General features: G+C 49.6%; 1 protein-coding gene across 4 annotated transcripts; it reads right to left on the bottom strand.

Annotated features, from left to right (window-relative positions):
* Positions 1 to 5,607: 5,607 nt before the first annotated feature.
* Positions 5,608 to 12,245, bottom strand: LOC148220470 (nucleolar pre-ribosomal-associated protein 1-like). 4 transcript variants are annotated; one of them, XM_088155361.1, is made up of 5 exons: positions 11,869 to 12,245; positions 9,653 to 9,969; positions 8,876 to 9,014; positions 7,977 to 8,170; positions 5,608 to 7,748 (listed from the first exon to the last, which is right to left on the bottom strand). In XM_088155361.1, exons 2-4 carry the CDS (start codon positions 9,866 to 9,868, stop codon positions 8,037 to 8,039), a joined length of 489 nt encoding a protein of 162 aa, XP_088011487.1. In that variant the 5' UTR covers positions 9,869 to 9,969; positions 11,869 to 12,245; the 3' UTR covers positions 5,608 to 7,748; positions 7,977 to 8,036. The 4 variants fall into 4 exon arrangements, 3 of the variants coding, with proteins under 3 accessions (XP_088011487.1, XP_088011488.1, XP_088011486.1); XM_088155362.1 differs by having other exon boundaries at positions 5,608 to 7,279; positions 7,644 to 7,748; positions 9,653 to 12,163; XM_088155360.1 differs by having other exon boundaries at positions 9,653 to 12,163.
* Positions 12,246 to 12,745: the final 500 nt, after the last annotated feature.

A 12,745-nucleotide genomic window follows, 5' to 3' on the forward strand; every position in this document is an offset into this window, starting at 1 on the left:
CGGGGATTACGGGATGATTTTCTCGGGCAATTCCGGGGGATGTTCTCGGGTATTCCGGGGCCATTATCTCGGTGATTCCGGGGAGATTTTCTCGGGGATTCCGAGATTATTTTCCCGGGGAATTCATGGGGATTTTCCCGGGGATTCCGGGGGGATATTCTCGGGGATTCCGGGGGGATTTTCCCGAGTATTTCGGGGGGGTTTTCTCGGGGATTCCGTGGGGATTTCCCCGGGGATTCCGGGGGGATTTTCCCGAGTATTCCGGGAGGATTTTGTCGGGGATTCCGGGGGATTTTCTCGTGGATTCCGGGACGATTTTCCCGAGGAATTCCGGGGGGATTTTCTCGGGGATTCCCGGGGGATTTTCCCGGGGAATTCCGGGGGGATTTTCTCGGGGATTCCGGGGGGATTTTCTCGGGGATTCCGGGGGGATTTTCCCGGGATTCCGGGGGAATTTTCCAGGGGATTCGGGGCCGATTTTCGCGGGGATTCTGGGGGGATTTTCCCTGGGATTGCGGGGGGATTTTCCCTGGTAATTCCAGGGGATTTTCCCGGGGATCTCGGGGTGAGTATCCCGGGGATTCCGGGGGGATTTTGTCGGGGATTCCGGGGGGATTTTCCAGGGGATTCCGGGGGGATTTTCCAGGGGATTCCGGGCATATTTTCCCGAGTATTACGGGCGAATTTTCTCGGGGATTCCGGGGGGGCTTTCACGGGGATTTCTGGGGGATTTTCGCCTGGATTCCGGGGGGATTTTCTCGCGGATTCCGGGGGGATTTTCCCGGGGATTCCGGGAGGAATTTCTCGGGGAGTCCGGGGGGATTTTCCAGGGGAACTCCGGGGGATTTTCTCGGGGATTCCGGGGGGATTTTCCATCGGACTCCGGGTTGATTTTCCCGGGGACTCCGGGGGATTTTCTCGGGGATTTCTGGAGGATTTTCCCGGGGATTCCGGGCGGATATTTTCGTGGATTCCGGGAGGATTTTCCCGGGGAATTCCGAGGGATTTTCAGGGGATTCCGGGGGGATTTTCTCGGGGATTCAGGGGGGATTTTCCAGGGGATTCCGGGGGGATTTTCTCGGGGATTCCGGGGAGATTTTCTCGCGTATTCCCGGGGCATTTTCCTGGGGATTCCGGGGGGATTATCCAGGGGATTCCGGGGGGTTTTTCCAGGGGATTCCGGGCATATTTTCCCGAGTATTACGGGCGAATTTTCTCGGGGATTCCGGGGAGATTTTCTTGGGGATTCCGGGGGGGCTTTCACAGGGATTTCTGGGGGATTTTCGCGTGGATTCCGGGGGGATTTTTCCGGGGATTCCGGCGGAAATTTCTCGGGCAGTCCGGGGGGATTTTCTAGGGGAATTCCGGGGGATTTTCGCGTGGATTCTGGGGGGATTTTCCATCGGACTCCGGGTTGATTTTGCCGGGGACTCCGGGGGATTTTCTCGGGGATTTCTGGAGGATTTTCCCGGGGATTCCGGGCGGATTTTCTCGTGGATTCCGGGACGATTTTCCCGAGGAATTCCGGGGGGATTTTCTCGGGGATTCCTAGGGGATTTTCCAGGGGATTCCGGGGTGATTATCCCGGGGATTTTCCTGGGGGATTTTCCCGGGGATTCCGGGGGATTTTCTCGGGGATTCCGGGTTGATTTTCCCGGGGAATTCCGAGGGATTTTCTCGGGGATTCCGGGGAGATGATCCCGGGGATTTCGGGGAGATTTTCTGGGGGATTCCTGGGGGATTTTCTCGGGGATTCCGGGGGGATTTTCCCGGGGATTCCCGGGGAATTTTCCCGGGGATTCCCGGGGATTTTCTCTCGGATTTTTTTCCCCAATTTTTCAAGCATTTTTTCCCGCAATTTTCGTGGATTTTTCCCAAATTTTCCCCATTTCTCACTGATTTTTTTCCCCATTTCTCAATGATTTTTGCCCCAATTTATCAAAGATTTTTTCCCCATTTCTCACTGATGTTTTTCCCCATTTTCCCCCCATTTCTCACTGATTTTTATCCCCCATTTTTCAATGATTTTTCCCCATTTCTCTCTGATTTTTTCCCCATTTCACCATGATGTTTTCCCCATTTCTCACTGATTTTTCCGTTGATTTTTCATGGATTTTTCCACCCATTTTTCGTGGATTTTTTCCCCATTTTTCCCCATTTCTCACTGATTTTTTCCCCCCATTTATCACTCCTTTTTCCCCATTTTTCCCCATTTCTCACTGATTTTTTCCGCCATTTTTCATGGATGTTTCCCCCAATTTTCATGGATATTTCCTGATTTTCCCCCCCATTTCTCACTGATATTTGCCCCCATTTCTCTCTGAATTATTCCCCCCATTTTTCATGCATTTTCCCGCCCGTTAATCACTGATTTTTTCCCCATTTCTCACCGACTTTTCCCCCCATTTCTCACTGATTTTTCCATCATTTTTCATGGCTTTTCCCCCCCATTTCTCACTGATTTTACCCCATTTCTCACTGATTTTATTAATGTTTGTATTTCTATTTCTAATTATGTTTATATTTATATTTATTATTATTGTTTTGCATGTTTATGTCTATGTTTATATTTATGCATATTTATTTTTATGCCGGCGAACGCGGGCAGGCGTTTTATGTAGATGCCTATCCGCCGGGGTCCTAGAGAGGCCGCCATCTTGAGTGTGTCCGCACTCTCAAAATGGCGGCTCGGGAGGCACCCCGCCTGACCTTCCCAAAATGGCGGCAGAAAGGGCGGGAAAAAATCAGGACCCCGGTGTGTAGGCATAAGATGCCTGATTAAATCGCCGACGCCGATCCGCTCGCCGCCAATTTTCCCGGATGTGTCAGAGCGTACCGACAGCGGCCGCGCGGTCCCCGGTGCCGCGGGCGTGAGGGCGCCGGCGGGCGCGGGCAGGCGTTTTATGTAGACGCCTATCCGCCGGGGTCCTAGAGAGGCCGCCATCTTGAGTGTGTCCGCACTCTCAAAATGGCGGCTCGGGCGGCACCCCGCCTGACCTTCCAAAAATGGCGGCAGAAAGGGCGGGAAAAAATCAGGACCCCGGTGTGTAGGCATAAGATGCCTGATTACATCGCCGACGCCGATCCGCTCGCCGACAATTTTTCCGGATGTTTCAGAGCGTGCCGACAACGGCCGCGCGGTCCCCGGTCCCGCGGGCGTGAGGGCGCCGGCGGGCGCGGGCAGGCGTTTTTCGTAGACGCCTATCCGCCGGGGTCCTAGAGAGGCCGCCATCTTGAGTGTGTCCGCACTCTCAAAATGGCGGCTCGGGAGGCACCCCGCCTGACCTTCCCAAAATGGCGGCAGAAAGGGCGGGAAAAAATCAGGACCCCGGTGTGTAGGCATAAGATGCCTGATTACATCGCCGACGCCGATCCGCTCGCCGACAATTTTTCCGGATGTTTCAGAGCGTGCCGACAACGGCCGCGCGGTCCGCGGTGCCGCGGGCGTGAGGGCGCCGGCGGGCGCGGGCAGGCGTTTTACGTAGACGCCTATCCGCCGGGGTCCTAGAGAGGCCGCCATCTTGAGCGTGTCGGGACTCTCAAAATGGCGCCTCGGATGGCACCCCGGCTGACCTGCCAAAAATGGCGGCAGAAAGGGCGGGAAAAAATCAGGACCCCGGTGTGTAGGCATAAGATGCCTGATTACATCGCCGACGCCGATCCGCTCGCCGACAATTTTTCCGGATGTTTCAGAGCGTGCCGACAACGGCTGCGCGGTCCGCGGTGCCGCGGGCGTGAGGGCGCCGGCGGGCGCGGGCAGGCGTTTTTCGTAGACGCCTATCCGCCGGGGTCCTAGAGAGGCCGCCATCTTGAGCGCTGCCGCAGGGCTGGGTCCCGGCCCGCGGGCCCTTCCGCCATCCTGAGAGGGGCACGGTGCAGTACCCGCCTGTGTCCACACGGCGGCAGCACTGCCGCCCAACTCAGCCCGGCACTGCCGCCCTGTCAGGGACAGCCAGAGAAGGGAGAGAGTTCCAAGCACCAGAGTCCCCACCCGTCATAAAATCCTCTCCATGAACGCCCCAAAAAAACCCCGACCCAAACTAAAAATGCCCTGCCTCTGACCAAATGAAAAAAAAACCCTTTTATATATAGAAATCATCTATTTTTTAATATTTAATTTCTAGTCATAATCTAGACATATTTCATATATTCAATTTAATTGCTATTCTATTTATCATATATACAATATTATTTTATTATTCATTATATACATAGATTTATATTACTAATGGTATTTCTATTTTATCTATATCCATCTATATTTGGAGGTTCATAGTTTTTAATATTATTTCTTTAAAAGCTCTGCCTCTAACCAAATAGAAACAAAAAACTCGATTATTTTAAATTATATTTGAATATATTTTTTTATTTAGTTTTCATATTTATATCTGTAGATTTATATGTCTATATTGTGTATTCTATATTTATATACTATTTAACGTATTTTTTACTAGTATATTAATATACTATATGCTATTTACATTCTATTATAACATACTATTTAATATAACATATTAAAATCGATCAATTATTTCTATTACATACTACATACATATATTTTATATTTATATTTATTTCTATAGATTTATACTTACATATATATATGCATATATAGTTATAATAATTTTATGTCAGTATCTATTTTTGCATATTTGTATATTTTTGCCTATATGATTTATATTATTTATTAAAAACCCTCCTCTAACCAAATAAAAAACAATAAAACATTCCTTTTAAAGTCTAAGTATTTATATATTTCTATTTTCATAACAAAATATAATGTAATGTAATATATTTATATATTGGTTTCTTATATTTGCTTCTATATTTTTATTCTTTATCTTTTCTATTTACAGTATCTATAAAAAAACCCTACCTCTATCCAAACACAAACCAATAAAACATTCCTTTTAGACTATATTTAGCTATTTTTTAAGGTTCTGTTTTTCATGCATTCTACACCCACCCCTCCCTCTCAATGTTCTGGCACCCAGCATGACCCCCCCCCCCCCATGCCCGACTCACCTGCTCCTCCAGCGCAGCCCGGCTCCCTCTCCCAGGGACCTTGGGGTGCCCCAAACCACGTCGGAGCCCCCCTCAGCCTTTTTTCCTCACCCCAAAGAAGGCACAGAACGACTCCAACTGCCCTGGACAGCAGCAGAGCACTTGACTGCAACCCCTCCCATGTGTCCATCCCACAGAAAGTGACTCTGCTGACACCAGAAAAGGGAGGGCAGTCCCCACAAGGGCTGAAGTTCCTCCCCAGCCCTGCAGACACAGGGGACAAGGGGCAGAAAGGAGGAGGGGCAGCAGAGAAGACAAGGGAAGAAAATCAACATCAAGGTGCACGATGAAATGGAACCCCCCCTAAAAAAAAAAAAAAAAAGAAGAAGAAAAATGAAAACGAAAAATAACCAAAAAACGAAAAGAAACCCCTGGCATGCTGGATGGGCAGCACAAGAGGGAGGGATTAAAAATGAACAGGGACAGTGTCCTGGTTTTGGGCAAATTTGGGGGAAAACCTCCAGAAGGAGCCCCCAGACAGCAAACCCCACGACTCCTCCCCCCCACCCCACCGGGTTCGGGAAGAATTTCCTCGGAGAAGAGTGGGAGAAAAAAACCTCTTTATTTAACAAGCAAGACACTCCCCAGCACAGGGAAAAAAGACAACACCAGCTGACAAAAAACTCTTTCACCGTTCTGAAGGGATGACGAGTTCAGTCTCTCTGGCGAGTGGTCGCCCAGTTATCAGTCTCTGGCGCTTGGGAATGGCTGCTGCCGGTGACAGAGTGTAGACTCCCGGTGTTTCTTGGGGTTTCCCAGGTCCCCGTCCGGAACAGGTTCAGATGGTATCCAGGAGAGGGAGGGGACGGGGTGGAAGAGAAAACAGTCCAGGGAAAAAGTTGGACTGCCTAGCTGAACTAACTAATAAGAAAAAAGCAAGGGCAAAGCGAAGGAAAGAAAAAGAGGCAGAAGCGAGCAAGCAGGCAAGCAAGCAAGCAAGCAGGCAAGCAAGCAAACCGAGCTAAAACCTCTCCTAAACATAGACATAAACATAAACATGGGGGAGGTGAGCCGGCTGATAACAAGACAAAACAAAGCTTCACTCTCAGACTCAGTCCTGGAAGCACAGGACATAATACCAAACATAATCAGGACACATGATTGGAGATAGAAACACCATAACATCACCCTAGGACAGACAGTGACCGGGACACAAGGATCCCACGGGAAACAACGGCACAGGGAGCACCACAGAGGCACAGAGAAGGACGGAGAAAAGACAGAGAGTGCCAAACACACAGCAAGGACTGAGGGGTACCATGACAAAGAGGGAACCCAGGAGCCAGAGAGGAAGCGAGCACAGCCCGTGCGGGGCGGGCAAAGACGGGCAAGGAGCAGCACAGGCACGGAGACAGAGAGGCACGGCCAGCAGGACAGAGGCTCACCAGGAGAGGGGCACAGCAAGGGAGGAGCACCGGGCAGCGCTCCTTTAGGACAAGAATATTCACACACACAAGCAATTCCCTCATTTGCACCTCATTCTTATTTCACACCCCCCCCCCCCCCCCCCCCAATAAAAAATTCAGCTCATAGCACAGGCAGCTCTGGCTTTTCCCTGCACAGTATTTCTACCAGGGACCTGGGCACAGCACGCGGTCGCGAGTCACCTGAATCAATCCTGATTTAACATTTCAAAGCTTCTCCTTCTGGCACTGCACCTTCTCAGACCCGGGCTGCCATGTTCCACTCCCCTCATGGCCACATTCAAGAACAACTGTTGCCATTCTGCAGAGAATTCCCAATATGACTCACATGTTATCAGTGGGCAGAAAACTCTTTGGGCTTCAGTTCCACCTCTCACCTGTTCCACGTGGAGGGAGGACAGGCATTTGTCACACATCACAGCAGCAAGGCTGGATCAAGGCTTTTTTTTTTTTTTTTTTTTGATTGAATAAAAGGGTAAGAAAAAACAAACCAGGTCTCATACAAATGTCTTGAAACACCATTAAAGCTTTTTAAACCCAAGGAGACCATCGTGATTCCTGACTTCAGTCTTCTATCCATACTGGTTTTGGCATCATGAAATCAATCAGAGTCTTTAAAGAAATACTAAATCATCATGACTAAACCCCGGGCTCCTGGTCATTTGCACTTACAGCCCCTTGTAGGAAGCTCTCCAGCCTTTTTTTCCCATCCTACGTTGGACAGAGGATGGCTGTGAACCGCACGCCTCCGCACAAACAGTCCTGCCGGTTCCTCAAAAAGTTTAAAATGCCTGTGATAAAAATGATAGAAAGTAATACTGCCTCTCAGACTGTTCAAGAAATGGGAAGTTGGACTTTCAATGTCCCACTGAGAGATGCCGAATAAAAGCTTCCCCATGAGCTCGCACAGAGTAGTAACATTTCTTGGACGAAACTAAACTAAGATTTTTTTTTTGACCAAACAAGATAGGTCTGTATGAGAACAGCTCAGGAGGCTTTCAGGGCTCGCAGTGATGCTGGCAGAGCACAGAACGTTAAAGATGAAGTCTTAACTCCCTGAATTAATGCCCTGTGGTAGCCAAATCTTTTTGCAAAGACACATAAGACTTGCTTCTCCTTGTTTCCGAGTTCCCAAGCCATCCTGTAATTCGTCACCTGCACTAGTGCAGACCAATCTGCCGTGGGCAAGGAACAGATCCGGCTCCTGAGCTCCAAGCCACGTGTCCCCGATGGAAACCCAAGTCAGGAATACAAAAACACCTGTGGAAGAAAGACGAGAGAAAAATCAGAAGACACAGATATTCTTCTATTCCCACACAGAAATACCGAGCCAAGCTGTTTACCTCTGGGACTCTGTTTTAAAACAGCTCCCCAACTCTGTTCCTAGATGGAAAACGTGGAGTGGCTTTGCCCGTGCAAAGCCAATGAGCCTCCTCACAAGAAGGAACAAACCAGTTTCCTGCTAAATCAGACACCTGGAAATCTCACCTGTCACATGCTGTCATGGACCAGCAAGAGGGATCAGCATCCAGGCCCACGTGGACTTGTTCATTCCTGGCTTCTAATGCAGCAGGGACAACAGCACTGAAGGGAAATGATCACGTCTTCATTTAAAGAGAACCCAACTTCTTCATCAAAGCCATCACTGTCCTCAATCAGGACATCCACCATATCCAGGACATCTAATAAGTGAAGAAAAACATCAAAGCAAGAATCCAGACTAACAGGAAAAACAACAGAGGTAGAATGCAACACTCCAGGAATACAAGGCATCTTTTTAATTCTTTTTAATTAAAAAAAAAAAAATAAAAAAAAGGATGAAAGCCACATTTGTCACACAATACAACGTTAAGTGCAACCCCTAAATTACAGCTGAACCTTCACTCTGCCTTTCAATGCTGCTGTCCAGCACGGAGCAGCTGTGGCTGCTCCTGGATCCCTGGATGTGTCCAAAGCCAGGCTGGACACTGGGGCTTGGAGCAGCCCGGGCTACTGAAAGGTGTCCCTGTTCATGGCAGGGCTGGAACTGGATGAGATTTAAGGAGCCTTGCCGGCCAAACCACTCTGGGATTCCATGACTCTGTCAACAGTCCCAGGCAGAAGGGCTAGATTTCCATTTGAGTTCAAAAACGCTGCTGCAAGAGCATGAAGAGAGATTTCAAATACCGTTCAAGTGGCACAGCCACGGCAGAAATTACTTTCAGAGGTAAAGCGGCAACTTGGCAATTCCACTTCGACTTCTGATACCAAGAACACGTGGAGAGCTGAATCCTGGAGGGCCCTTACTTAACAGGATTGCCAGAGTTATCCATCCCCAGTTTGCTGATTAGGGCTAGAAAGTGTATCCCCAAGTCATGGAGTTGGGATGTTGACAGGTTACCACATACCATCAATGTGAGAGACGGGGATGCTGATGTTATCAGAGTCCTGTTTAAACAGAGCCACCTGGAGCGTGCTGGCTGCCTGAACCAGGTCTGCTGCCTTGTCAGTGTAGGGACAGGGGTTGGTCACCAGCTTCAGCAGGATCTGTCAGCAAAGGTGGGGAGAAAGGTAAGTGCACCTGCTGGCTGGCAAGTGCAGGGGAACCACACGGTACTGAGAACGACCACGTGCTGAAAGCTGGGCAGCTTTTATGAGGACAACTTCCATAGCACTTCTGCAGGATTCTGTCTACAGTTCCTGCTCTACAGGCCACACTGATGGAAAAACAAAAACCCACCACAACTTGGCACCTAGACTGCGACCACACACCGAGTACCTGGGCAGACCACAGTGGAGGCAAAGCACTGGGCATTCAACATCCTGAAGAGTAAACAGCAAGTGTCACCTTTCCTTGTCAAGGACCACCATCTACTGAGCTCTGATAATGTCGGCACCTAAAGAGGAGATCAAAGCTACCCACACCTACACCACTCTACCCTTACACCGACAATGCTGTAATAACAGCTGATCTTTTTGGATTTCATTTTCCTACAAATCATTTGGCTGCCCTCCCACTGAACACAAGAAGGATGCCACCTCCGTATAAAGAATCCCAAACAAGGCTTTTCTCAGAATTCATTCGCTGGTCTTTGACAGGTTTCTCAACAATAGCAACAAGACCTCCAGTTTCCACTAACACTATTCTTTGCATTTTTTTATCCAGCTGATTTGAACACCGTTACCTTTTCCAAAAACTGAATCACTGCTTCCTTCTGGTCTTCTTTTGTATTATCCAAGTGCTCCAGCCAAATTGAAAGCTCCTTCCACGTGTCCTCAAACGCTCCACTGTCACGTAAAACCTGTCCAGGAAACAAAGGAGAAGGTGTGTAAATAAACCTCAAAACACCTAAAATACAAAACCCCGAGGGATGCAGATCTTTTTCTATAGTTACCTTCATGCTTCCTTCTTTTAGGAACGAAAAGAAGAGCAGGTTGATGAGGAGTCGTATCTGCCGCTCTCCTCACCCTCAGTTCAAGAGGCTCACTAGGGGGACTTCAGCTGCATAGTGGACAATAAAAATCCTACTTCTGTAATTTTTGGAAAGCAGGTTATACTGCTTTCAGAGGGCCGTACAGCTTTCTATCATCACAGGCAGTTAAAAAAAAAAGAAAAAAGCACCTTCAAAATAGCCTGTAGGGGAGTTTTAGAAAACTACCGATGAAACAGAGGAAAATCATTGCTAAATTAAACCTGAATCAGGCTACTTGTACTTAAAGCAATCAGGCAGAGGGATGAACAGTCACATAAATGAGCAGTGGGCTGTGACCACAGCAAGGTCCAGAGAGAAGTGCAAGTTGCTGGGGGTGGTGAGGAAGACCAACAAGTCCCACACCCTAGAGACAGGCTTTGACGTGCCTAGAAACTTCCCCCCGCTTTCCTGCTCTCCAAATTCAGGCCCTGACTGCGAGCACCCAAACTCGGTGACCCCGAGCTCCAGCTCTACAAGCAAGAAAGGAGGAGGGAGAAGAGGAAGGAATCCGAGTGACACCAGGGTTCAGCTCCCTCCCCCTAAGGCCCAGCAAGAGAGGAAACCTTGCCCAGCTTCCCGACCCTGGCACCTACGTTGGACGACTGCAATTACACAGGATGAATCTGTGCCTTTGCTCCTCTCCACACATCAAATACAAGGAAGCCATCACAACTCATTTGTTCTACAGTTACTCCGTGTACAACACCAGCAGCTCTAAAAATAACTGCTGCTCACATCAATCTGACAGGGGAATTCATTTAAAGCAAGAAAACATGAAGGAAAAAGGATTCATTATAATATAAGCGACTATTTTTGGCAGGGTCTGGAAACAGAAATGCACCTGCAGCTCTCACAAAACCAGGCAGGAACAGAATGTGAAATCCAAAAACGAGCCTTCAGTTACATGGCACTGTGCAGAAAAGTAAGTCCTTACCATCTATTCTTAGCAGCCTTTCTGCTGACGGAACTGCCCCAACTTCCCTGTTCCTGCTTTCCCTTCAGAGAAAATGCAAAGGACTGAAGTGGAAAGTGGACACAGGAACAAGTCAAGCAGTCCATGTTCCCACCTGGCAAAAGAATCCAAAACCATCAGAAAAACGGCACATTTTGAGCAGCTTTCGGTTGAGACATTCATTGCTGGGAGACCAAGTGAACCTGCCTTTAATCCCTTGCAAGGATCAAGGGCCACTAAACCCTAATTCAGTCACTGTAACTGGATTTTTTTCTTGGCAGGACAGTCTGCTTGCATTTATTCCTTATTCCTAGGGGTAAATCTCTACCCCTACTTAGGTAACTAAAGGATGTCCTCTTTGAATAAGGTGCTAAAAACAGCAGCCTCTGGTGTCTGGTGGACTTCGAGCTGACCAGCTTTTTCTCAAAAGTCAAATAACTAATTTAAATATGCAGAGGGGGATGCTAATTTTCAAGACAAAAAGTCCTCCTTGCATCAAAGCTGGGATCAGACAATAACAGAGAGGACTACTCTGCAGGGCCAGAGGAAACCGGAGAAGACTTAAGAAAGGCTAGAGTGCTGAAGTACAGATTAAAGAAACGCTGATAAAAAGTAAAAATCCAAAGTAATATCTTCTTGATCAATGTCAAGACCTTTGCAGGCACCAACTGCACTGATTTATTACAGTATCAGAATTCATTCAGCCTCGGGGGGGGTGCGTAAACACGACAGACATTTTCTTTGCTCTTTCATCAACTGCTGCAGTGAAGTCCGTTCACAGCATTGATTTCTGTCAAATATTTCGTTACTAGCCGGTTATCTGACAGCAAATTTCAACAAGAGTCACAGGAAAGGAGACTGGTGACCACACAATCCTGCAGCAAAGGTAACTGCTTCAAGAAAAAATCGTACAATCCTGAAATTTCAGGCCAGTGGGATAGAGTGAATATCCTGATATTTCAATTCCAAAGCTTACCTTAATGGTCTCGAGCTCCGGGGCTTGGAGGGGGGGTCGGTTCGGAAGGGCCGCCTCCGGAGGAGGGGATCCCGGGGGGAGTCAGGGGCCCGGGGAGGGGGGCGAGGCGGAGGGAGAGGAAAAAGAGGAAGATGAGGAGGAGGAAGAAGGGGGAGAGGGTTTGAGAGGAGGGGAAGCCCAAATCCGTGCTGTGTGCGGAGCTCCGACAGCACGCTGCAGCCCGCAGCTCAGTGTGAGCACGGGGCAGAGGAGGCGATTTCTGGGCATTCAATCACCCTGAGGCGGGCCCGGCACCGCCCCTGCAGCACCGTCCCCAGCACAGCTCGGTACCGCTCCGGGATCACCCGGCCCCGCCCCCGGTGCCGCCCGGGACCACTGGGGACCGCCCCTAAAGCACCGCCCCGGCCCCGCCCGGTCCCGTCCCCGGGACCTCCGTGCCCCGCCTCGCCAAGCCCCGGCTCCGCCCCGAGCCTGCCCGGGCTGCGCCGGGACCATCGCTGGCGGCCCCGCCCCTCTTCCACGGGCCGAAGCGGGCTGAAGGAGATGTCCGCACGATTGGAAACGCCGCCGAAAATCGCACCCGTGGGATCGGTGTCGGCGTCGTGCGCAGGCATCCCACTAGAGCGAGCGGGCTCCTTGCTGTGCCACCCTCCTTTTGCAGCCAGAGTTAGAAGGTCGGGGAGCGACACCCGAGCCGCCATCTTGGGAGAGGCAGGCGCGCAGTACCGCGCTCTGCCCACAGGGTGGCGCTTGGGAGACAGGCAAGGGATGGAATCAAGGAGTGTCCCAATCCTTGAGGAAATCCCCCTGAATGAACGCCCCAAAAAACCGCGACCAGAACTGAGAAACCTCCTGCCTCTGTATGAGTGCAAAGGGT

The sequence above is a fragment of the Sturnus vulgaris genome, chromosome 37 (assembly GCF_052056855.1).
Source record: "Sturnus vulgaris isolate bStuVul1 chromosome 37, bStuVul1.hap1, whole genome shotgun sequence".
NCBI lineage: Eukaryota > Metazoa > Chordata > Aves > Passeriformes > Sturnidae > Sturnus > Sturnus vulgaris.